Here is a 26893-nt window from a genome sequence, read left to right as displayed (position 1 = left end):
GCTAAGGCCGTTGGAATAAATAGAAAACACTGTGCGAGCATTTTTTATGTAGCAAAAAAATTCATTGGACTGCATCTGGTGTGAACCAGCCCTTAAAGCAGATATATAGATATTCAGTGTCATGCCTAGTTTTTTTTAACAGGTCAACAGTCTTAATGCACAATATAGTAACATGCACTGATGTCCTTTTTCTTAACCTTAGAACATTTATTGACTGAATAAAGCAGAAATCACTGCCTGTTGCTGTACTGTGTTATCAATTCTTCAATTTCTTCAGAATCCAAATGTGAATACTTTATTAATCCCAAAGATACAGCCACATTCAATGAAGACAACACAAGAACACAAGGAACGGAAGACACAATGACACAATAAAATTACCAATAACAGCAATAAAGCTAAATTAAAACTATATTCTAATAAACCATCCATACTATTAAAATACAACATAAGAATAAATAACACAGATTAAAAAGTAACAGAAAATCAGACTACCAATGCAAATAGTCCACCACTTTCTCTAGCATTACCCAAAATCAAAATTAATCTAATACCTATGAAAACTACATTAAAAATCCAGGGCATCAACCAGATTAAATCCTCACATCCAGCACTCACAGAGAAGAATTATATAATTTGATGGCCAAAGGCAAAAATGATTCCTGTGTCGCTCTGTGGTTCATCGTGGTTGTAATAATCTGTCACTGATGGTACTCCGCAGACTTACCAGTGTATTGTAGAGTGGGTGGGAGGAGTTGTCTAACATTGAACATACCTTGGACAATATTCTCCTCTCTAACACTGTTGTTCAAGACTCCAACTCCAAACTGAGCTGGAAATACATGTGGAAGGAATTCAGCTGCTGCGCCACTTTTCTGGCATTAATCCCTCCTGTTCTTGTATTGCGCTAAATTCATGAAGCATTTGCGGCACTTTTGGTTTTGACAGTGACTCGTGCACCAGATTCAGGTAGTTGTTAAATGCATCAAATCGAATGCATCAAATGTAAAAGTGGAGCTAATTAAGACCAGGGCTTCTTTTCAGTAGGAACGTAGGGGACCACAGTTCCGGCACCTCCAGTACTGAATGTACTGTATGTAAGGGGGGATTTATTGTTGTTGGAGAGGATCTATTGTTGCTGGTGAGGAAATTTGTTGCTGGTGAGGGATTTCTTGTTGTTTGGGGGTCAGTTGTTGTTGGGAGGGGTTTATTGTTGCTGCCTGCTGGAGGATTTATTGATGCGGGCTGTTGGGAGTCTATTGTTGCTGGGGTGGATCTGTTGTTGCTGGAGGGTCTATTGTTGCTAGCTACAGGGGATCTATATTACTGCCTTTTTTGTTATCATTAACAAATTCCATGAAAATCACCAACACCACAAAATGATACTTGGTTCTGTATTCTCTAAAAGGGGTGGTACCAGGAGGGGGATAGGGGGTGGAACCAAGGAACGGTGCTCAGAAGTGGATCAGGGGCAGAAACGTGGTGACTTGGAAGGGCAGAGTTCCTACACCTATTCTCTGAGAAAAAAAAAGCCCTGATTAAAACAAACGCTCCTTTGATGTACAGAGAAAAAACTGTCTCAGAAAGATTTTGCGAAAGTGTCTCGAGTGCATTCTAAACGTGGCACAGCATGAGCCAAATTCAAGTACAAAGTCTAGTGTCATAGCTGTGCCAGGGATAGGACAAGACCAATAAAGGTTCTATGTACTTGTTAAAGCACTTCATAGTATGTTAATGTTATATAAATATTAGAAATATTATCTAATGTCTCATGGAGACCTTTAACAACCTGCATCATTTTAAGTCCTATCCAGTCCTGTCCACCCAAAATATAATTAAATGTTTTACACTGGAAATTTTTTCAGTAACTACACGTTTTTAATTATTATTGAAAAAAAACCTTATGCACCTAAGCAAGGGTGACAGTATCCTCCTTTTGGTGAGATCCCAGAGAATACTGAATAGTCCAAATCTCAGCAAAAGATGTTCCTGCAGTGTGCTGTAGTAATGTCATCCCATGGGCTATGGGATATTCAGAATCGCCCTTCTCTTTGGTCTGTCCACTGCATTTTGAGCCTTCACCATGGGACTAGCCCTTGTTTCACATTCAGGACATCCCTATAGTGGAATATCTGGATGACCTTCTATTAAGCAAACAGTTAGCTTAGACTCTGTCAATTCTGCAGCAATTTGGGTGGATCCTGAACCAACAGAAGTTTGAGTTAGAAGCGACTCATTGCTTGGAGTAACTGTGCCTGTTTCTGGACACCTCCCTGTCCAAGATTTAGTAGGTCACACGTGCAGCTCTAGAATAAGCAAAGTCCTTTTTTCCCCTCTGCTAACAACAGATGTCAGCTTGTTGGTCTGGGGATAGAGCCTGGACTCTCCCTCAGTACAAGTGACTTGGTCACTAGAAGAACTGTATCTCCTGCATAACAGTCTGCAGCTCAAGGCAGCTTGGGTATCATGTTAATGCTGAACCTCTCAACTGTGGAGTCATCCAATCAGGATTCAGTTGGACAATGCCATGGCAGTGGCTTACATCAATCACCAGTGGGAGCCAGAAGTCCCACAGCTCAAAGAGAGGCAGGTCAGACTTCAGCTTGAGCAGATCTACACATACTAGCCCTGTCCTCCGTGTACATTCCAGGTGTGGAAAAATGCCAGGCAAACATCCTCAGTAATCAACTTCTGGAAACCAGACACAGACCCCCTTAATTCCAGGTTCAACAACAAAATGGATAGAATAAGTTCTTTAAAATATGGGAACCCTGACTGATGTACACCTTTCCCACTCTCCCTCCAGCTGGTCTGGGCCTACTCTGATGGGCATTCCTGGTGCTCCTGAGTCCCTGTCCCTCCCCTCATTTCTGGTTTCTCTTTGGTTTCTGGCACTCTGGCCAACTCTTCTTTCCCCTGATTCTTTCTGTCTGTTTCACAGGTGTGTGACTTTTTTCTTCGATCTCCTCATCTTTTAGCCTAGTCGTCTTTCATTTATGTTTCATTCTTCTACCCATTTGTATCTACATGAGCTACAGATGGGGAACTCATATGGGTCTAAATGGATCCTGAGGATGCCCCACTATCGCAAGGCAGGTCTCTCCTAGCTAGCCCTCCACTCTCTGTAGCCAACAGTGTGTATGGAGTTATTGCTGTTGTGTCAGTTTTTGACTGACATCTAATGTCTTTGTTTTGCCATGTTTTGCCTTTATGTATGCTTACTGCTAATGTACATATCACTGCTAGCCCCTGCATGGGTGAATTATTTGCTTACCTGTTTTTGTTAAAACCAAATAAAATGTATTGAAATAGAAAAAAAGGATGATTGGAGGAGGGAGGTTTGGGGCGGGGGGAACCCACCCTTCCAACTTATCCATTTCTTAGAGGATCCTATCGCCTCCAGGAAGTAGAGAGAGATCTAGAATACCCCACCTCCATTTATGGTTGAGAAGCTAGTGATGTTTGGCTATTGTAAAAAAAGTAAGGAGTCCAGATTTTCCAATATTTTTCCTCTTGTTCCTTCACCAACATGATCAGATTCTCCATCTCCTGGATCTAAGTAGTTTGAGCGAGCCAGTGCGTCCTTTTGGGAGGTATAATGCTCTTCCATTATGCTGGAATGCACGCTTTTGCTGTGTTGAGGAAATGTTTCAATAAAGAATTATTGTACCCGTTAATGGAAAGTGGTATATTGTGTAATGGGTGGCCTGCTGGGTTTACTTCAAGGGTTAACCCTGTTATTTTATCGTCTGTTCCACCATGGTCCAGAAATCCCTCACTTTAGGGCAGGGGTTCTCAACCTTTTGAAGAGCGAGGGTCACTTAAGTGATTTGGTAACTGGTCGTGCACCAAAATGAAAGGAAATGATAAGCATAATGAACATTTTCCTTCTGCAGCCGCTGAATGCTGGCATGAGGGAGAGGAGGAGAAACTGGATTTCACTGGTTTCAGGAGGAAAATGGAGAGAATTGGTTCCTGTATATGTCACCCCTGCTGCCCTGCCTGTCCAAGTGTAAAACAGAATGTGACAGGGAGGGCGCATGGGTCCCCTGGAGCAAGGGGAATGGTCACCATTGAGACCCTTGACGCTACACTGGTGTTTGGGGGTGTTTGATAAAAACACCTCTCAACTCCTGGGTTTTACAGCCCCCCAAACTGCAAATGTAAACAAGTCCTTATTGTCCTGAACCTCCTATAAGGCTGCTTTTACATTGGTGCAGTGCAGTTTACTGGCACCATGGGTACAGCGCAGTGCACCTGCGGCTTTCCTGCTAGTTAGCTGCACTTTGCCATAGACTGCTATTATATCTTGCGAGTGTGATGCACTTTCTGAAAATGCACCAAAGCTACAAGATATAATAGAAGTGTGCCTCCCTGGTTTGAGGTAGAGGGCCACATCAAAGGGCTCCGAGGTCCACATGTGGTCCACGGGCCACAGGTTGAGCACCTCTGGTTTAGGGCATTCCCAGAATATATGGATTAATGACCCCTCTGATTTCTGGCATCGCCAACATGTGTTTGGGACCTGGGAGAACATATTATGAAACACTTCTGGTGTCCTGCACCATCTCTTGAGAAGTTTATGACCTCCCTCTTGGTATCTTGGCATCTTGGCCACTGGTTTGCCTTTTTGAGAGGAGTTTTGTGGCAGAATAAAATGCTAAACGCTCCTAAACACCTGTACAAAAACACTCTATGTAAGTGTTTTTTTCTGCCAAGGAAAATTGAGTTTTTTTAAGCCCATTGTGCATGGACTCTAGATTAATACACAGATGTTTTGCCTTTCAATTCTGTTTTAAACTGAATGGGTTGTTTTACAAGGTGAGAGTTTACATATACTTCAAAAATCTTTATTCTTATGTCATACCTGTAGGCCATTTATTTCCCCACTGTATCCTGCCCAAAAACTATCAATATTTTGTTCCATGCTTGGATGCTCACCTCCAGCATCACAGAATCCTGTGTGTAGTTCCACACATGCACTTTTTGCCCTGTTGCTCCTCTGATCTCAATGGCTGTGAAAGGGGAGAGAGTGCACTGTGCATGTGCGGGGCTCTGAACAAGGACAACAGTTGCTTCTGCGATGCTTTAACTCAACTGCCTGGATACAAAGGCATGACAAATACTGACAAATATTGTATGTTGCTTTTATATTACCAGTTTACATTAACCACTTGCCCTCCAGAGGATTTACCCCCTTTCCTGACCAGGCCATTTTTTGTATTATGGCACTGCGTTACTTTAACTGACAATTGCGCGATCATGCAACACTACACCCAAATGAAATTTACGTTCTCCTATGAATTTCTTTTAGTGATATTTGATTGCCTGTGCGGTTTATTTTTTGCACTAAAAAAAAAAAAACAAACACCGACAATTTTGAGAAAAAAAACAATATTTTTGACTTTTCGCTATTAAACATGTCCAGTAAAAAAAATTTAAAAATCAAATTTCGTCATAAATTTAGGCCAAAATGTATTCTGCTACAAGTCTTAGCTAAAAAAAATCCCAATATGTGTAAATTTATTGGTTTACGTGAAAGTTATAGCGTTTACAAATGGTGGTATATATACTAGGATTTTTATTTTTACTAGTAATGGCGGTGATCGGCGACTTATAGCGGGACTGTGTGACTGACATCCCTAGTGACACCAATACAGAGATCAGTACTAAAAAAAAGCACTGACACTGTACTAATGGCATTGAGCAGGAAGGGGTTAACATGAGGGGCGATCAGAGGGTTAACTGTGTACTGTTTTACTAAGTGCTGTGTCCGTGTGCTTCACTGTAAGCACACTGCTTTGGATGGCTGTGCTCTGCACAGCCAACCAAAGCAGTGTGCATGAGCTGACAGGGAGGAGAACTGTTTTGTTTACAAAACCCCACCTAACATTCCTCACACTGAAGCCCCCTCAACACTCCACACCTTCGACCTTACTACCATCGAGGAGGTCACTAAGGTCTTCTCTGATGCCCGCCTCACTACCTGCCCCCTCGACCCTATCCCCTCATAACTCCTACGACCTCCCTCCCCCTCCGTCCTACGCTCCCTCACCCATATCTTTAATCTCTCCCTCTCTTCTGGCGCATTCCCCTCCCCTCTGAAGCACGCGCACATCACTCCCATACTTAAAAAGCCCTCCCTGGACCCCAATGACCAGAACTACCTCAGACCCATCTCCCTGCTCCCATTCACATCCAAACTCCTCGAGCGCTTAGTCTACAATCGCCTAAGCTCTCACCTCAACGACAACAGCCTCCTCAATCCCCTACAGTCCGGCTTCTTTCCCTTACACTCCACCGAAACTGCCTTACTCAAACTCTCCAACGACCTTCTAACCGCCAAAGCTAATGGCCACTATTCAGTGCTCCTACTCCTTGACCTCTCCGAGGCCTTCGACACAGTCGACCACCCCCTCCTCCTCTAAAAACTACACTCCCTCGGCCTCAGAGATTCCGCTCTCTCCTGGCTCTCGTCCTACCTATCACAACGCTCCTTCAGCGTTACCTATAACACTACCACCTCCCCCTCACTCCCCCTCACTCCCCCTCTCTGTTGGGGTCCCTCAAGGATCTGTCCTCGGACCCCTTCTCTTCTCCATCTACACCTCCTCCCTTGGCCAACTCATACACTCTCATGGCTTCAACTATCACCTCTATGCCGACGACACACAAATCTATCTCTCAACCCCTCGCCTCACCCCCTCAGTCTCTGCCCGAATCACAAACCTACTAACCGACATATCAGATTGGATGTCGCTCCACTTCCTTAAACTGAACCTCTCCAAAACCGAGCTCCTAGTCTTTCCCCCAGCTCGCACACCACCCCCCATTGACTTCTTCATCACGTCCAACAATGCCACTATCAGGCCCGCCCCACAGACCAGAGTACTTGTTGTCATTCTGGACCCCAACCTATCCTTCCAGCCCCAAGTCCAATCACTAACAAACTCATGCAGACTCCACCTCCGCAACATCGCCAAAATCCGCACGTTCCTAACCCCAGAAACCACTAAAGAGCTCATCCACTCCCTCATCATATCACGACTGGACTACTGCAACTCCCTCCTCACTGGCCTGCCTCGCCTCAGTCGATCCTGAATACGGCAGAAAGACTCATTCACCTTACCAACTGCTCCGTTTCCGCCACCCCCCTCTGCCAATCCCTCCACTGGCTTCCGATTGCACAACAAATCAAATTCAAAATCCTAACACTGACGTACAAAGCTGTCCATCATACTGCCCCAAATTACATCACCGACCTAATATCCAAGTACCATGCACTCTCCGCTCCTCTCAAGACCTCCTTCTCTCTAGTTCCCTAGTCTCCTCCTCCCATGCCCGCCTCCAGGACTTCTCCAGGGCGTCACCCATCCTCTGGAACTCCCTACCCCAAGCCATCAGACTATCACCTACTCTCCTCTCCTTTAGGCGCACCCTGAAAACCCACCTCTTGAGAGAAGCCTGCCCCACCCCTTGCTAAATGCCGACCTCCTCCACTCCTCCTGAAGATGAATGCTTGAATTAAAATCATAGCCATGCAGCAGGTAGACTTTGTCCTTTGCGTCAGTTTAATTGAAGAATATTAATGCTTGACTGTAGTGTACCAGTAACTGATTGTCTATCTTCACTATCACCTTCTTGGCTACCAGTAAAGCAGGCATAGTGGAAATGCAGGCAGAAATGTGTCTTTATGCTTGAGTTTTCAGAAACACGGGAAAATACTGTAAAACGTTTGACATGCTTGCAGTGCCATTATTTCCTAATGGCACCCCAAATGCTGATAGCGGTCATGCATTTTGTTGCACGTTTTCTGCAGGAAAAACATGCAAAAACATGCACTACAAGATGCGCTTGGCTCAGTGTCATAAATTGGTACTGTGGCATGTTTGCCGCACGACAGGCAGCCCAGTCAAGTCTATGTGCTATTGCACCACAAATGCCCTAAAATGCGCAACACAAAGTATGCCTGCTGTGCTCAGATGTGATTAGAGATTTCCTTTGTGTGAAATAGATAAATGAGGAAATATATCTGAAGTGTATCTAAATCTAAAAACACAAATTTAATATATTGCAGTTAACCAATCCTTAGGAGTAGTGACTACATTGGATTTAATTAGATTTGAAGGTAAGAATATTTTTAGCCAGTACAAACAGTACCTGTAGATCCTTTCAGAAATGCAGTGTCCTTGTCACTTCCTGTGAGCTGAAAAAGAAAGCAGAAACATACTGTATTTCTCTTCCTTGTGTAAACTTCTATTCCTGACAATTCACCATGTAATAGAGCAGTGGTCTCCAAACTGCGGCCCGGGGGCTGGATGTGGCCCTTTGCTTGCCTTTATCCGGCCCCAGGGGCACTCTTCCTCCCACTGATGCAAGATACTATTCCTTCCTCCCACCAGCAATGGGGCATAATTACTACTACTGATTTCAACAATGAGGCATTGACACCAAAGATGGGACACTATTCTTACCACTGACACCATTGATGGGGCACTATTTCTCCCCACTGACACCAACAATAGTACATTATTCTTCCTACTGACACCAATGATGGGGCACTATTCCTGTCACCGACACCAACAATGGGGCCATATTTCCCCCCTATGACACCAACAATAGGACACTATTCCTCACACTGACACCAACGATTATGCTCTATTCCTCCTGCTGACACCAACAATTGGGCACTATTCCTCCCATTTACACCAATGAAGGGGCACTATTCCTCCCATAATACCAAAGATACGTTGTTTACTCCCACTGATGCCAGGACAATTTCTACTCCAAATGGCCACATTTTGGCCCCCCTGAAAATCTGATGGACAGTAAACTGGCCCTATATTTAGAAAGTTGGGAGTCCCCTGTAATAGAGATAAACAAAGGCAGGCATGTTTGAAATTTGGCCTATGTGACTGTCATGGCTATCCTCGTAAATACAGTGAGATATGAAGGTACACATGAAGAGACAGAATGGGAGTTATTACCTTGAAAAAGAAAACAAATGCAGCCACCATATCTATGTACTGGTAAGCTCAGGGGCGGACTGACAACTCATGGGGCCCCGGGCAACAGGGGATCATGGGGCCCCTGTGTCCTTGCCCAAACTCAAAAAAGCCTATGAAAAAGGAACCAGGGGCATCTCATGGGGCCCCCTACTGACCCCGGGCCCTTGGGCAGAGCCCGAGTTTCCAAATGGTCAGTCCACCCCTAGGTAAGCTGCACAATATTACATTTTTGTTTCGGATATCCTGTAACATTGATTTCATAATTGCACCAAAAAGCCTGTAACAAAACCTGTTTATACAAAAAGTTTATTTTTCACCTTAATTAGTTGAGATTTTCTATGCAGGGATTGCCTCCGATGCTGAATGTATGCCCATGTCGTCACTGACATTAAGACTGTTGCCATGTGATCTGAGTATGAATCAGCGCTGGATTTATAGAGTATTTCCTAGCAGTACCCAAAGTTCACTGATAGATGCCCAGTATATTAATGTCACATTTATAGAGTAAATACTCCCTGAGTAAGTAATACCTATTTCTTTGAGGTAAGCCCATGAATGACTTCAGAGTCCAGAAATATTTATGTGCAGCTATAATGTAACAAAATAAGAATGTGCAGCTGTCCGTATTTCACACGATGAGTCTTCTTCACCCAGGAACATACAGGAGGTTGCTGGGATCAGGTACAGATGTAACTTGATATTCCTAATGCTTTTTCTTGGTCAGGATTGAATGCTGACAGCTGTGGTTTATCAACACCTGAAAAGTGACAGAATGTTAAAAAAATTGATTATTCTGGAGGAGTTTTCCATCTAAAGTGTATTTAAACCCAAGAACAAAAATTGAATATATTGCAGCTTATCAATCCATACATTTGGTGGCTACATTTTTCTTTTTCCCTTTATTTTGATCTGGTGATCCTGCCAATAACAAACTTCCTGTTCTAAAGACAACACTCACTCACTCACTGTATTGTATGGAGGAGTAGCATTGTCATCCTAGACTGCTCTCCTTTTGGGCTACAAACACCTCCTCCTCTCTTTGTCTTCGTTACACAGGAAGGAGGTGTCCTTTAGTTCACAAAAGACAGCTGGAAAGGTTGATATAACTGTTTGATATTTTGGTTCAGTGCACAGGAAGTTTACAAGGATGCAAGATTTCTGTCAACATCAGGTATATTTCTGTATTCACAGAAAATGTGTTAAGCCTGAAAATGGAAAATGACTGCAGCAGCAACATCTAGGGATAATTACTAGTAAACTGAAAATTTGTGGTCTTGGGTTTACATACTGTATCATTTAAAGAGTTACTAAACCCACAACAGTAAAATCAGTCTGTATATGCAGTAAAGCGTGCTTGTTATACTCACTGAGGAACCTAAGGGGTTATTCCTCTGTATTGTGTAAAAAGGCTGTTTGATCCTTTCTTCTCTGCCCCTCCTCTTGTTGAAATGACAACCTGATACAGACTGAATCTGTAGTCATATGCACATGCACAGTTTGGTGTGTATTGCTAGAGAGGTTTTTTTTTTTTGGGAGAGTGCATGTGATCAACACAGGGACAAGCAGCACTGTCCAGACAGAGGGTCAAGGGTTTCACATCCTAGAGCAGAAAGAAAACTCCTCCTACAAGCTTTAACCCATGCTCTGCTGAAGTCACAAGACTGTTGTAACTGCTGATGAGAAAGGGTATTTAGCAGTTTATATTTACTAAAATAATTGCATTTCCATGTTCTGTGTACTGTGGGAGACCAGATATAGTGAATGCAGGGTCCTGGGTTTATTAACACCTTAAGCAAAGAAAGTGTACTCCTTACCTTTATGGAGGTCAGCATATACTGTAGCTCATACTTCTACCCAGTGACTGTTGACATGATTTTGCTATTTAGTGAAAATCCTGGGGTGAAGCTGAGTATCCCTTGGACAACACCGAATAGTCACTTAGGGGCTAGGCAGGGAACTGTTTTGAGCTTTAAAGAGCTAATGCAATAGCATGTATTGAAGACTAAATTCACATTTACAGAAAAAATAATAAATGCCTATATGTGCATTTATTATTTTCTCCAGCAAGAGCCTATAAAGCATTGCACCCACAATAAGGGGTGCAATGCAGGCTCCTGTAGACATGTCCTCCGGCTTCCAGTTTGTACCTCTATATGGGCTTTCTGCTTGAAAGCTGGAGGATAAGTCAGTTGTCTACAAGAGGGCTTCTCAGCACCCCTGTAGCCCATTGAAACTACGAGTCTGCTCCATTTTTAAAAAGTGACAGCAGTTTCGGGGAGAAGAACCTCTGCCCGCTGTCTAGAGGTGGGGGGGGGGGGGGGAGAGGGAGCAGTCGCTGGAACATGTTACATGTTCTTCCTTAAATACAAATGGAACATGGAACATATTCTAAATAGACTGTGCACTTTGCATGTTCAGTTGCTCTCATTTTCCTCAGAGCTTAGTGAATGTGGTGAAGCTCTGCTGATTTCTATCATCCAATCATGTGCAATCACAAATGCCGTTTTTTAAAAATTTTTCTTGCACTTGATTGGATATTCTTTACAAAGTGAAGCTTCTGCGCATTCACTAAGCTCCGAGGGATATGAGTGCAAATGTACTTGCATAGTGCACAGTCTCTTTGTCTTTAGTAATCCACCCCAATGTATTTTCATCTTTCTCACACTAAAATTAACCTGTACTGTGTACTGTAAAGCTCTGGATTTAGGTGGGATGCATAGTAAAACTAACAGTAATATTGACTACAAGATTAAAATTGAACCTCACGCAGTGCTTAAAATGTTATCGGTGCTGAGTGTGACACATCGTAGTGCTTGGAAGGAACTGTATGAGTCTTCAAACCAATCTCTTGGTATTTGTGTAGATTAAGCCCCACTCCCTCCTGTCACTAAACCTCATCCTGTCATTCAACTGTCAAACCTGCAGAAGTCGAAGCCCCATGTGCAACCTAAGTTTAGTATCCAAGAAGCTCCACAAAGGCGCAGAGATTGGCTTAAAACCTCCAGTTCAGCACTAGTTTTTTTTACCATAGAAGCCATTTAGGCCAGGTCAGATCACTTGTAGATAATATTTAGGTGACAATGTTATCCTGACTGATGTGTTAAAAGACACGGAGCTTGAAAAGCTCAGGCCCTGTCCAGCCACTCTGGTAAATGAGAGTATCCTCAGTCTGGTGTGTGCTCCTAGGGCTGTTCAGCAGTAAAGGCTATGGTCAAACTATTGTGGCTCTGCAAGGTGCGTTTGTTTGGGCATGACAACCTAGTCATTTGAATGGGTTGCCATGTCTGCTACACCATTACTAAGCCACAGTGGCCAGGAAATTGTATGGTGCTTTTGCACGATGCAATTTTCCAACTGTTCCTATATCCGCAAATGTGCTGCGGTTTTAGATGCATGGGGTGCCATAAAGAATGAATGGCAGCCCCGTGCATCTCTACAGAGTAGGGCATTTTGGCTGCAGGTGGCTTTGGATGCAGGAACAGCCACAATGCCTGCACCTTCAACCACCCGCACTAGTGTCAACCTAGCCTAGGTTCACACATATGAGGATTTGTGATTTCAATGTGCTCCTATGCCTCCTGAAATGCAGGAAAATATCCCTGCAGAGTTTTAAAATTCACAGCCCGAATGGGAACAGCAAGTGCAGTGCGAATCCCAGTGCGGGAACTTATTCCTGTGCATGCAGCATACCATTAGGGTTAATGGCACCCACACGCGTCCAGTGCATTTTTCTGTGCAGGGACAGGTGCGGACCCACAACAGGGGCCACCCGTACAGATATGAACCTTACAGACGTATCCTCTTATGGGTAGATGAACACATATTGCATCCTGTATATATAGCTTGAACTTTGTTCTCCACCATTTACAGTCAAATAGTAGCAGTTCATAAACCTTATTACTCAACAAGGCTTACCAATATTAAGTTACATGCAGTGATGTTGGCTACCATGCTCAATATGTCTGGACTGCCCTAGACTGAAAAGCCTTTATGAAAATTGTTGTACCCAGCTAGATAAACGTACATTTTAGATTAAATAATTTGGTTGTATTGCATTTTGTAAAATTCAGCAGAGAAAATTCCTTTGGATTACCGTCTATGAGCACCTTTTAATTTATCACTATTGCTTGTGTTTTTTTCAGCAGATATAAACAAGGTAAACTGGAGTCTTGATTCATCACACCTTTAAGCTGGGTTCTATTCCTACAAGAGGATATATATACATAATCAGTAGTCCAACTTCATGGTAAATGTTTTGTCTCACTAATGTCATGCATGTAAGCATTATAAATATACTGATAACACTGACCATAATATAGTAGTACCTCAGTAGATATTTGTGTATTCAGATCTTACATAAAATACTCATAGTATTTATTTAATTAATAGCATTTAATTTCAGAATTGCTATTAACGTCTACCAAAATGCAGCCAATAATATTGAAAATCATTGCTATCTGAATCAACTTGATTATGCAGACTTTGCCTTAAAGGGAATGACAGAAGAAAGGCTTATGCCAGAATAATACATACTGTATATGATTTTGATCTGCTGCAAAATAAGGTGGATGAAAAAAGAAAACAAAATTTATCTCAGTCTCACAATATGCTTACAGTGCTAATAAGCAATATGTGGTGGATGTGTAATACTTCCAGCCTGTTGAATAATTACCTGAAATATAGTCCTGAATGTGTACTGTTAATAGCAGTGTGGCTCTTCAAATCCCTTCTCAGATTTTGCCTTCCATTGCCTGTACTAACGTCATTTGGAATCCTTGTACTGGCTAAAGCAAAATCAGAAAGCTACTGTAGTTTAAAACAAAAAAGGTATAAAAAATGACTAGTGTTAAATGAAGTAAGAGATTTGAGAACATATTTAGAGTGAAAGGTGATTTTAAAGGGTCTGTCCACTCAGCCAACATTTTCAGACTCCGATGGGCTGAATCATCTATTCTCTCCAAACCAGATTGACTACCTCTACCACACTCTGGTACAAAGCCCCACTTCTTCTGCTGTAGCCAGAATTTATTATTTATTTCAGGGCCGTCAATTTCCGCAGCACTTTACATACATATATTGTACATTCACATCAGTCCCTAACCCTCAAGGGGCGTACAATCTAAGGTCCCTAACTTACATTCATATATGCACATACTGGGACCAATTTAGAAAGGATCCAATTAACCTACCAGCATGTCTTTGGAACAAAGAAAAAGTCCAGCTTTTTTAAAGAGGGTACCTTTTGTAAAATCCACTGCAGGTGAGTCAGCCTAGGGACTTGGATTCATCATTACAGAAAGATATACTGATTCACTCTTTGGATAATATCCTACAGGTACATAGCTAATACCTACAGGTACATAGCTTTTGTGCCTAGCAATTCTGGTTCTGGGAGAGGTCAATACATTATGCCAAATAATATCTGTTTTCTTATTTAGGGTCAGGAAAGTTCTCATCCAAAGGAAACTAGAGATGAGTGAGTGTTTTTTCTTCATTCATTTGTAAATAACATATCTGGAGACAGCATGATATTTCTCACTGTTCTAAAACCATTTAATATATTAATCATTAGATGACCCCAAACACTTTTGGTCATAATCGTTGCACAGTGTACACAGTGTCACTTTATAAAGATATACATTTATAAAGTATAGGATAGGTCTATTATAAAATAGACCCTGATATATAATATTTCAGAAGGTTTTAATTTAGGTGAATTCTGCAGGGGTGGTAGCTGTGTCTGCGATTTTCTGAGTTTGTGTTATGTTCATAGCATGTTCCACGTAGCACAACTGGAGAATGTAATGTGAAATAACTCATTTGCATGACCCACTAACAAACCACATTGTACCAACAATACAACAGTGCTGGCAGCATTAGAGAGACCACACTACAGAGACTACCAACTGCACTTGACACATACCTCACACACTTGCTTTGTATGCACATTTGAATCTCCCCAGTACTCAGTTTTTGAATTGGTTATAACTTACTGTATTTAAATACCTGCTCATTTATTCTTCTCACTAGGTTTGATTATATTTCTTTACACCAGCTTGCTGGATTCATTGGGGTTAATTTACTAAAGGCAAATAGATGGTTCACGTTGCAAGAGAAGTTGCATTTGCAACAGAATTTTCCCCACAGCTTAGTGAATAAGGTGAAATTCTGCTGAGGTCCATCATCCAATTATGTGAAAGCAAAAACGCTGTTTTGCATTTTCCATGCACATGATTGGGTATTCTTTGCAAAGTGAAAGTGAAGTGTTGGGGAAAATTCTGTATCGTGTAACTTCCCTTACACAGTGAGCATAATATAAATGAATTTCATCTGTAACTGGTTGATAAAGATGGGGAAAGGGAGTTGTTGCCTTGAAATTGGGAGTAACTATTAGTCATCTTAAAGCTGATCCAACTGACCTAGATTTTGTTATGTTTATCTTTCCTAGAAGAGGGGTGAGTCCCTCTTTCTACAAACTAATCTGATTGGTTGATTTAATTTATTTAATCTGACAAACTGGGAGATTTGTACTGATTCCAATATTTAGGAATGACCAATTTTGTAGATCAGATATGGAGCAATTGGGCTTGATTTACTAAAGGTAATAGGCTGTTCAAATTGTAAGGAATTTTTCCCTTAGCTTAGTGAATGTGGTGTAGCTCTCCTGACTTCCAGCATGCAATCACATGTAAGGAATATTCCTGTTTTTTATTTTCCTTGCAAGTTATTGGGGATTTTTTACAAAGTTAGTTTTCATTACATTAACCTGCCTAGCGGTAATCCCGAGCGTAGCTCAGGGTTAACTTTCAGTACCAGAAGCAGTAACCCCGAACTACACTCGGGATAACACTGCAGAGCTTCTCTAGCAATCCCTCGAGCACTTACTTTGTGCTGCGGTCCCATGATGTCCCCCCTGTAGCATCCCCAGCCATGTCCTCCGGCCGGTGCCAGCATCCGTCTTCTGGGTTCTGTTCCCTGCGACAATCGGTACGTACGGGGGGCGGAGCTGCCGGGAATTTCAAAAATGTAAAAATTTTACATTCACTCAATACACTAAAATCTGATAGTATTACATTACTGTATCAAACCATTTAACATACATTTTGTCCCGAGTGCTTTGTCCTGTGCCCTGCCTTCATTTTTACTGTTCTTTCTGCCTAGAAACTGAGAAACGTCCATGATGTCCAAAAAGCGTCCCTTTAGGTCAAAAGCGGTTTTAGACCAGCTAGTGAACAGCGATAGTACATTAGAACCACTTGCAGAATTGAGTGATAATGATTCGTGGGGAAATTCGTCATCAAACACTGAAAACGATTTTGCGACTGAGTTCAGTGATGTGCGAACTTGGCGCTCTATTTCAAATTTCAGTGTTTTTGGTTTGATTACATTATTGAATTAAATTTATTATTATTATATTATTATTTTTTATGATTATTTATTATATTATAATTTATGATCTATGGGATGTTTACTAGACTCTTGTTGGGACAGATTTCAGTGAGTTATTCCTAAGAATTACAGGCCTACAATAAAAAAACAACATATTTCCATTGAAAACAATATACCATTTTGAGCACAGAAATATTGACATAATCATACTGCTAGGGAGGTTAACCGAGTTAATGAAAAATTCACTTGTAAAGTGAACAGCTGATTTGCCTTTAGTAAGTCAGTCCCATTGTGTTCAAAGCAATACCTGACATCTCATACTCATCACTCACTTACCATGTCCAACTGCATTTCTCTGTATTGTTTATGTGTGTGACTGTGTTGGCAGTTATTGCATTATTATCCCCAAGTATAGGTCATATTATTGTTTGTGACTTTCCTACTCAAAAGGATGCCTGAGTTTGGTGTAGTCCATGCCTAGGTATAAGTCCCCTAATGAGTTGTACCTATATTTTCTCCTTGTCCTTTTATTCTTGTGGTTCCTGCAGAGGTAACGTGTGTCTGTCTTTACTTCTACTGCAGTAGAAGGAGTTTTACCTGCATGATGCACGCTTCTCTGGTCTACTAGTCTTCTTGGCCTATTTCAGACAGTTGCCAATATTTTAATGGACTTTTATAAAATTCCCATTTATTTATTTATTTGTTTATTTTTTACTGGAAAAGTGTACCTGCAGCATGTGTGTGTTTATACTTTTAAGTGTGTGTAAGCCTAGATCATTGGAGCATTCAGAAGCCAAAAAAAAATACAAGAAGTATGACATAAACATTTAAAGCAAAACTCGTTTTTTACAAAACTTACCCATCTCCAGCTTTTTTAATGAATTTGACCCTTTAGGATGGCCACACAGCACTTGCATTTGAATCGGCCAAGCTCCCATATCTATACTTTTGGGGAAGGAAGGTAGCACCACCAAGCGACAGTTCCAGTGGGGTCCTATCTTATGGAAAATCAATAGTGATAGACCAGAAAAATCTAAACTAACCTTAAGAAAATATATCTTTAAAGTTGGGGTTTTTTATACTCACATCCTGTTTCTTCCATAACTGGATAGCTTGGTTAATCCAGTCTGACCACTAGAGGGAAATCTTGACAAAAGCAGATGCAATCTCATAGTTTAGAGCTTATTCACACATGTGCAGTGTGGATTGAAGCTCAGGTTTCACAGCTAATTGACACAGCAGCAGGGGTGGACTGACAACTCATGGGGCCCCAGGGCAATAGGGGATCATGGGGCCCCTGTGTCCTTGCCCAAACTTAAAAAAGCCTATGGAAAAGGTACCAGGGGCATCTCATGGGGCCCCCTACTGACCCTGGGCCCTCGGGCAGTGCCCGAGTTTCCAAATGGTCAGTCTGCCCCTGCACAGCAGTTGTTCAGCGGTTCTTGGCAGGTTTACATCAGGTTCAGGACAGGATTCGGTCAGGATTTTGTCCTTTTCACACATATGCAGTTTAGAAATGGTTCCAGTAGAAGGCAATAGCCTAAAATCTGCACCTTAACTGGACCTCACTGCCCAGAAATTGTACAGGACTCTTTTTAAAACCGCACTGAGTCCTCACTGCTAGTGCATGGAACATATGTGAACAGGCACTATAGGAAGCAATGTTATTTCACATATTATTCAGATTGGATGTGGTTCAAACCACATCCAATCCACATATATGTGAACTGGCTCTGTAGACAAACTAAAGGATCTTCATTGTTGAAATACAATGTTAGTCACAAAATAATTTACTTTATTATTGCTTCTGGAAAGTGCATATATATGGAGCAACATGCCCTACTAGACTTCTGAGAGTCTGAAACAGGAGAATAGGTGAATAGAAATAGCATGAATGTGGGACTCACAAGCTTGCAAACTGCTGACCTAAGCCAACACAATGATTGTAAAGCTTGTGGCTGGTAAATTGCCTGTAAATCATGCTAAGCAGCTTTATAACCGATGTGGGCAGGGTGTTGGCCAGTTAACCTCTGAAAAACGATACCTGACTACAAGGAAGACATTGGGAACTTGAGAGCCTTCTGTGGTGGACAACCTCATAAGCAACAGGAATGGAAGGTTGCATTCTAATTAATTATTGGACTAACATAGTTTATGCAGACTGGAATAAGAAACCTTACACATCACTAGATTATGTCAACTGCAAAGGTCATTTCTAAGATGGACATCTGTTTCCAATAACTGTTTAAGGTAAAGAATACACTTCTGCACTGGTGAAAGACATTCAAATAGACTTACACAGAAAGTTAAGCTGGCCATACAATAGTAAAATGTTGGTCAAGTGTTTTCATATTAACAATATTCATTTCATTTTCTAATCATTAGCTGGGTTAATTGCTGTTCATTTTCGACTGCAGTAACAAGACAATTTGAAAAAGCGGATTAAATATTTTTCTCAAATGGACAAATTTCTAACAGTGAATGTTTAGTTTTCATTCGCGTTAAGCCCTTTTAGTAAAGTAAAAATGCTTTCTTGTTCAGAGAATCTGGGCTGTAGAGTGTGGGTGATCTATGCATTTGTCCGTTCCCCTAAGCATTTAAAATAACAGTATTGATGTAATCACTTATTTTATGTATTACAGGTACTTATATAGTGCTGTCAGTTTATGCAACACTTTAAATATATATTATACATTCACATCAATCCCTGCCTTCAAGGATTGTGCAATCTAAGGACCCTAATTCACATTCATTCATACACATACTGGGGCCATTTTAGACAGGAGCCAATTAACCTACCAGCATGTCTTTAGAGTACGGGAGGAAACCCACACAGGCACAGGGAGAACATGCAAGCTCCACGCTGGTAGTGCCATGGTTGGGATTCAAACCAATGACCCTGGTGCTGCTAGATGGAAGTGCTAACCACTTAGCCACTGTGTTGCTGTATGTATGCAATACTGAAATATACGGTATTGCTTTACAGGGAACTTAAGTATTTTCAACAATCCTTGCCTCAGCAGAACTTCCATTCTAATGTCCCTATTTTTTTTTCATGGCTGGATTTAAACTGAAGTATAATATAATACAGCACCAGATTTTGCACTATCCTGTTTGAGTAAATCAACCCCATTGTCATATTGCAATTAGATTCAGTCATGTGTCTTCTTTAATTACACCTGGTAGAACTTTGTATGTTACACAAGTGCCATTTATGGTTCTATAATCCACGCTAATCATAGATTTGCGTTTCATAGTGTTTATTAGTTGTGGGTTTGTACCTTGAAAAAGCATTGATTGTTTATACCTGACTTAGTAATGCCATGACTGTTTTAAGAAGCCTTAAAATGCTGTGCTTATTGTCAAATGGTACACAAAAGAGGTATAACTCCCAAATTCACAGAGGAGGGAAAGCCCTACTAGTCAATTTCCATCTGCTGGTTAAAGCAGGACGATTACTGTTTGATGAAAAAACACGTCACTAAAACTACCTGGAAAAAGCCTTTTTTTAATTGAAATGAATCAGAATGGGGTGTTGCTGCTGTATGTAAGGCAAAGATCATTACAACAGAAAAAAAAAAATCTACAGCCACATGTCCATGAAAATCATACTGTTACACAACACCATGTACAACTTTAAGGCATCCCACAAGAATGTTATTTCATGGATTTTTGTATTTTTATTGTTGCCCTCGAAGCCATGAAAACTTTCTGCTTGATGTACAGAATTTTTTTTTTCATTTTTTTGCACTGGTATATGTCCGCCATGGCAGTAGCAAGGTTGCTAAATCCTTGGAGAAAAGAACCTGTATACATTTGCATCTCCTTTTTGTTTAGCAGTGGGGGCTAAACCATACTAGTTCTGTTAGATGAGTAAGGTGTTTTTCTAATGCCAGGCACACAAAATACCATTATAGAACACTGGGCAGAAGAGGGTCTGGTTTAAAACTGATTTAATCATTGAGTGTAGTGTGTTATAGAGCATTTATAAAGTAGTTGCCCATGGCATGTGAGCAGTGTTGTTGGTGTCTGGACAGTATACAGCTAGCAGCGAGGTCAATATTGTACCTTTTCATTTCATCATTTATGCAGAGGTAATTTTACAATCTACAGCAGGGGTCAGCAACCAGTAGATCTCTGACAGGTGACTGGTAGACCGTGGTCTGGGCTTGCTGACCCACCATCCCAGAGCATCAGAGTGCAATGCAGAGGGACTACTTGTAAAGTTGGAGCTGTAGAAGGGAGCAAGAGCTGCATAAGTTGATGTCTGTTGTGGTTGGGGTTAAACAGGCAGCATTCTGTTGCTTTCTCACCACATGGTTTAACCCCTTTGACTCCGCATAAGCTTGCAGTTGTGAGGCACTTGCAGAGTGGCCCCATTTTCTTGAATGGGTCTCGAATGACAGGCAGTAGCACCCACCGAAAGCAACAGGGGGTGTAATTCCTGCTGCAACATGTGTATATCTTTGGTTGCTGTCTCCGCAGCTAAATGGGGTAGGAATTGGGGGTGGTAAAGCCATGACTCAACTGCAGGGTTTTAACCCCCCCTCCCCCAACCTTGCATGTCAACAAGCCCTAAGAGTGCTGCTGCTGGATGCAACTAAGGGCTCATTCACAACTGCAACAGACACTACTGCTCCTCTGCAAAGCGATCTGAGTGTGTTTGACAGGTGGTGAGAAGGCGATATGTTGCCTCCTCATCACCTCATTTAAACCCATGATTTCCTGAAAGCACGTGATTGTGACACATAGTATGGCAATTAGAGGTTTAAATCCGGAGTGAGGAGGTGACACTGGCTGACACTGTGCTCGATGATCTTTGACTTCTCCCATGTTGTTCAAGTAGATCTCCACCTCTTTAAGGATGTCTACCCCTGATCTACAGTAACTGCCTAGCTACATATTTTATAAACATGAAGATGTAAAAATATACTTTGAATTTTTAGTGAAATTTCTTTTCAAACTTATTGAAGTGCCCCTATTCGAGGCCGTAAAAACAAATGCTTTTTTTCACTGTAAATAGGGTTTTCTGTTTCGAATAATGCTTTGGAAAATTGAGATAATATAATGCGATATTATTACCTCTAGAACTGCATGTCACTCTAAAACATGCCAGGTATATTATTATAAATACTCTGATGGTCCCATACACTAGAGTCACATCATTTTTTATATAATTTGCAGTATTAAGCCATGCTCCAGATTAGCATCCTGTATTCTTGGTCTACCATTAGCTCTAGGTCAGCCTCTTCCCAGCCAATTTTATGTTTCAAGTCTGCCTCCTCCCTTTTCACCCGACCCATCAATGATTAGATCTTGTAATGCAATGTCTTACCTGATCTGCCTTCCCTCTCAAACTTTTATTGTTAGCATTTCAGCTTTCTTTCTGTCTCCCTCCAAAATCAGTACAGGTGAGATTGCACATCAGACCAAATAATGCCTCCAGCTAAAATGTTGTCATTGCTATGAATTGCAATACTAAATATAGAATGTTTAATTGCCGGAGTAGTGCATATTCTAATAAAAAGTATACTTAAATAAAGAAATTTAAATAAAGAGATAATGTGAATACAATCTTCTCAAAATCAAAATTTTGTGATAGGGAGTGTAACAAATTGAATCTATATTACACAATAAATTAGTGTTAAAATCAAATTGGTTAAATTAGTCCATATATCACTGAAACAAAACACACTTAAATAAAACAAGTGCCGCACCTCTTGAGAACGTCGGGACGAAACGCGTCTGGGTGTAACCGAAACTGACGTCATTACACACAGTACATCCGGAAGTGATGTCTTTGTACATCCAGGAGAAAGTAGGAAAAGACTGTTAGGGACTGGTTTGCATAAATGAAATGCTGGAATACACCTTAAATCATATTAATTTTAATATGATTTTCCCGTGGTGCAAGGCATAGCACTATCGAATGTGAGTAGGATTACCTAGTTTTTTTTTTATTTAAATAAAAGTCAATGGTTTTAAACTATGGTGAATCTTCCTTGTTTCCTATATGCTCCGTACAGTTGTGCTCAAAAGTTTACATACCCTGGCAGAAATTGTGATATTTTGGCATTGATATTGAAAATATGACTGATCATGCTAAAAAATACTCTTTTATTGAAGGATGATGATCATATAAAGCCATTTATTATCAAATAGTTGTTTGGCTCCTTTTTAAATCATAATGATAACAGAAATCACCCAAATGGCCCGGATCAAAAGTTTACATACTCTGGAATGTTTGTCCTTGGTACAGACACACAAGGTGACACACACGGGTTAAAATGCCAGTTAGAGGTTAATGTCCCACATCTTTGACTTTTTAAATTGCAATTAGTGTCAGTGTATAGTCAATGAGCTTGTTAGCTCTTTTGTGGAAGCACTGACTAGGCTAGATACTGAGCCATGGGGATCAGAAAAGAACTGTCAAATGTCCTGCGTAACAAGGTAATGGAACTTTATAAAGATGGGAAAGGACATAAAAAGATGTCCAAAGCCTTGAATATGCCAATCAGTACTGTTAAATCACCTATTAAGAAGTGGAAAGTTCGGGGATCTCTTGATACCAAGCCCAGGTCAGGTAAACCAAGAAAGATTGCACCCATAACTGCCAGAAGAATTGTTCGGATACAAAGGGAAAGCCATAGGTAACTGCAAGAAAAATACAGGCTGCTCTGGAAAAAGACAGTGTAGTTGTTTTGAAGGAGCACAATATGATGACATTTCATCAAAAATGAGCTGCATGGTCGAGGTGCCAGAAAGAAGACTTTACTGCATCAATGACGCAAAAAAGCCTAGTTAGGCATGTCAAGGTGTTCTCAGGCATATTGTAACTGGGCTTTTTTGTGGCATTGGTGCAGTAAAAGCTTATTTATGGTACCTCGACCAAACAGCTTTTTTGTTCAAGTATCACCGTATTGTACTTCTTAAAAACAACCACACCATCTTTTTCCAGAGCAGCCTGTATTTCTTTTGAGGTTGCCTGAGGGTTTTTCTTTGAATCCCGGACAATTCAACTGTCAGTTATGGCTGCAATCTTTCTTGGTCTACCTGACCCTGGCTTGGTATCAAGAGATCCTCGAACTTTCCACTTCTTAATAGGTGATTTAACAGTACTGATTTGCATATTCAAGGCTTTGGACATCTTTTTATGTCCTTTTCCATCTTTAGAAAGTTCCATTACCTTGTTATGCAGAACTTTTGACAGTTCTTTTCTGATCCCCATGGCTCAGTATCTAGCCTAGTCAGTGCTTCCATGTAAGAGCTAACAAACTCACTGACTATTTATACACTGACACTAATGGCAATTTAAAAAGCCACAGATGTGGGACATTAACCTCTAATTGGCATTTTAACCCGTGTGTGTCATCTTGTGTGCCTGTACCAAGGCCAAACATTCCAGGGTATGTAAACTTTTGATCGGGGCCATTTGGGTGATTTCTGTCAATATGATTTAAAAAGGAGCCAAACAACTATTTAATAATAAATAGCTTCATATGATCATCATCCTTCAATAAAAGAGCATTTTTTAGCATGATCAGTCATATTTTCAATATCAATGGCAAAATTTCACAATTTCTGCCAGGGTATGCAAACTTTTGAGCACATTTGTATATGTGTCATCTGTGAGTACATCTTAATCTTGATGAGAAAAGTTTTGAAGATCCTAAAGTTGCTGTGGATGATCGATCCCTTGTTGAACAGGCGTTATATGACTTACCTGTAGTGGGTGGTTATGTACAGCTGGTGAGTTTTCTGGCGTGGTGGTGGTGGTGGATCACTGAAACATTTGTTGAAGATTGCTAGCACTGGTTTTTTTTTTTGGCACAGCACAATAGCACTTTATGGCATTATTTATTATGCACATATGAAAGACTGTTATATTGCCTGGACACTTTATTGAATACTGATTTACATTTTATTTGTATTTTGTGTATAAGCATGCACAATATTCTTTGACTTAAGTGTGTTGTTGATAAAAGTAAAAGCCGGTCAGTGCTGTATAATATAAAATGTGGTTGGAGAATTACCCATCAAAGGATTGGTATACAGCTGCTTTATCTACACCCAATATCTCACCGCTGGTGGTACTATTGCATATCCGCATGATAAAGGTGTGCTGGCAATATTTATGTTATCTCACAAGTGGCTGCATATGCTTTATCCATCTGGTTGTTGTAGCACCCACAACCAACAAAGTCTGAGTACTGTATGGTGTACAGTACTGATATATTTTCTTTAATTTGGTTATCAAAGGTTATCTTTAGAAGACTCGCTAAATGAACATTTGTGTTGTATTTTTTTGGGGCAGCCATAGGCTCTTTTACGCATTTGAAAGTAGAAAGCGTTTTTCTTGCAGTCATCATGGAATGTTGGACCACACATTTATGTTGTAGTAATGCGCGGTGGGCACACCATGCATGCCTTAGTGCATTTCAGTGCTATTAATTTTGAATATCTCCCCAATGAACCAGGGCAGTGTATGGTAATGCACTACCTTGTATTGCCACATGTTCCCAAAAAAGGGTCAGGAACAATTTCCTGGGAGTTGCGGTATGTTGACAACAGATGTTAATGTGCAATTTATAGCACGTGAATGTGTGCAGATAATGCATCACATAGGAGCGAAGCTGGCAAACACAAAAGTCCCGTATTTGATTAACTGCTGGATTTGAATGTTTTGTTTTTAGCATGTAACGCCATGCCATCTTCCTCAGTAAGCTGGGCATTAGGTGGTCCAGGAGCTGAGACTATATATAGATTATTAGTACATACTGACAGCATGACACAAACACAGGACTGTTTATACAGACGACACACTGGCTTCAGCAGAATGATTTTGAAAAGAGAATTCATAGTGTATATTGGGTTTACATTATGCAATGCATATTGTACATTGAATTTCGTTTATGCAGTTCCTTGTATTCTTGAATGGTGGAATTGGACTTTGGTTGTTATCTTTTAAGTGGAATTTTCTGTAACTTCACAGGTTTATATGAATAAATTCCCGATATATCGTAATATACGTTATCAGTAAAATATTTTTAAAAAGTCTTATGATTAGGAAACAGTATAGAAAGCAGACCTAGCATGAGAAATATTTTTTCTGACCATTTAGGCTCTGAACAAATTCTGTTGGAAGTTTCCTGAAACAGAGCAGGTACTTACCTCTCCGGCGGCCCTTGTCTCCCTCTGCTCCAGAACTGCAGCATCTGTCAGGCTCTAGCATTTGACAGCTCCAGGAGCCACAGTCAGGGCCAGATTAAAGCATCGTGGGCCTGGTGCTTAGGATTTTGGTGGGCATTTTTATGAAAATAAATAAAATGAAAACAAATTAAGTAGGGGGGGTGAGAGCAAGGGGGGTAAGAGAGAGGGGGGTGAAAGAGAGGGGGGTGAGAGAGAGGGGGTGAGAGAGAGGGGGTTGAGAGAGAGGGGGGGTGAGAGAGGGAAGTGAGTATGAGAGAGGGGGTAAAAGAGGGGGTAAGGGTGAGAGAAACAGTGGTTAAGAGAGAGAGAGAGAGAGAGAGGGGGTGAGAGAGAGAGAGAGAGGTGGTGAGATTGAGAGGGTGAGAGAGGCGAGGTGAGAGAGAGGGTGAAAGAGAGAGGAACAAAAATAAGTTCTGCAAGGTGCGTAGCACTTCGCAGCGAGTGATATGCATGGCGTTATTTTGCGAACAGTAAAGGGGCTTAAAAGGGGATCATTAAACATAATCTGTGCCCACTTGATATGTATACTGCACACATATAATACAGTCCATGCACCCCAAAAGAATACTCCTAATTACTGTACCACAAGTGACAGCCTCACAGACACGTATAAACCTCAGGACAAAGGATAATTTTTTTTAATATGCTTTTGTGCACACAAAAAAGGATATTATTTTGTCTAACTGAACATTACCTTAAAGAAGCACTTCATTAAAACCAGCAATTGTTGGTCAGGACTATGTAATGTACAATATAATGTATAGAGTGCAGGTGTCAGGAGTAACTAACCTACAAAAAAAAGCATATAGAGTGCAGCAGTCAGGATGAACCCTCTTTTTCAATCAGAGTCCCCGCTTACATCACTGTCCCCAGCATTTCCCTATAAATCAGGGTTCCCAGAGTCCTTTCTTACATGAGAATCCTTAGTGTTTTCCCTTACACCAGAGTGTTTCTCTTACATAATAGTTCTCCTTTACATCAGAGTTCACAGAGTTCTCCCTTAAATTAGATTCTCCCCAGCATTCCCTCCTTACATTAGAGTCACCAGCATTTCACATTGCACCAGAGTCTACAGATTTCCCTTATACATCACAGTCCACAGAGTTTCTCTTTACCTTGGATTCCCTTCCTTAAATCAGGGTTCACAGAGCTCCCCTTAAATCAGGGTTAGCAGAGCCCTCTTTACATCAGAGTTACATCATATTCTGCAGAGTTCCCTCTTACAGCAGGGTCTGTAGAGCTTCTCCTTACAGTGTAAAGGTAAACTCTGCAGACTCTGATGTAAA

General features: G+C 41.0%; 2 protein-coding genes across 6 annotated transcripts in view; one reads left to right on the top strand and one right to left on the bottom strand.

The window, feature by feature from the left end:
* The window catches only part of MYPN (myopalladin), a 186931-nt gene that overhangs the window by 7817 nt on the left and 152221 nt on the right, over nt 1-26893 (top strand). Inside the window, exons 2-3 of one of the 4 annotated variants that reach the window (XM_089687758.1) lie at nt 13151-13254; nt 14447-14484. In XM_089687758.1, coding sequence (XP_089543884.1) covers nt 13252-13254; nt 14447-14484 — 41 coding nt within the window. In that variant the 5' untranslated portion in view covers nt 13151-13251. The remainder of the gene's footprint in view (nt 1-13150; nt 13255-14446; nt 14485-26893) is intronic. The other 3 variants (XM_089687759.1, XM_089687761.1, XM_089687762.1) reach the window with 3 other exon arrangements.
* LOC149454147 (uncharacterized) overlaps nt 1-26893 on the bottom strand; it is a 65926-nt gene that overhangs the window by 4026 nt on the left and 35007 nt on the right. The window contains exons 2-4 of one of the 2 annotated variants that reach the window (XR_016314364.1): nt 15894-16014; nt 9539-9765; nt 8161-8206 (exon numbers count right to left, since the gene is read on the bottom strand). Coding sequence is in view for 1 of the 2 variants with exons in the window: in XM_089687763.1 (XP_089543889.1) it covers nt 9686-9765; nt 15894-16014 (201 nt within the window). In the remaining variant the exon portion in view is untranslated. Of the gene's footprint in view, nt 1-8160; nt 8207-9358; nt 9766-15893; nt 16015-26893 lie in introns of those variants that run through there. The other variant, XM_089687763.1, reaches the window with a different exon arrangement.

This window comes from Staurois parvus, unplaced genomic scaffold, assembly GCF_062004578.1.
Source record: "Staurois parvus isolate SC_StPar_1 unplaced genomic scaffold, SC_StPar_1.0 ptg000437l, whole genome shotgun sequence".
Taxonomy (NCBI): domain Eukaryota; kingdom Metazoa; phylum Chordata; class Amphibia; order Anura; family Ranidae; genus Staurois; species Staurois parvus.
This window is presented reverse-complemented; position numbering and strand designations above follow the sequence as displayed.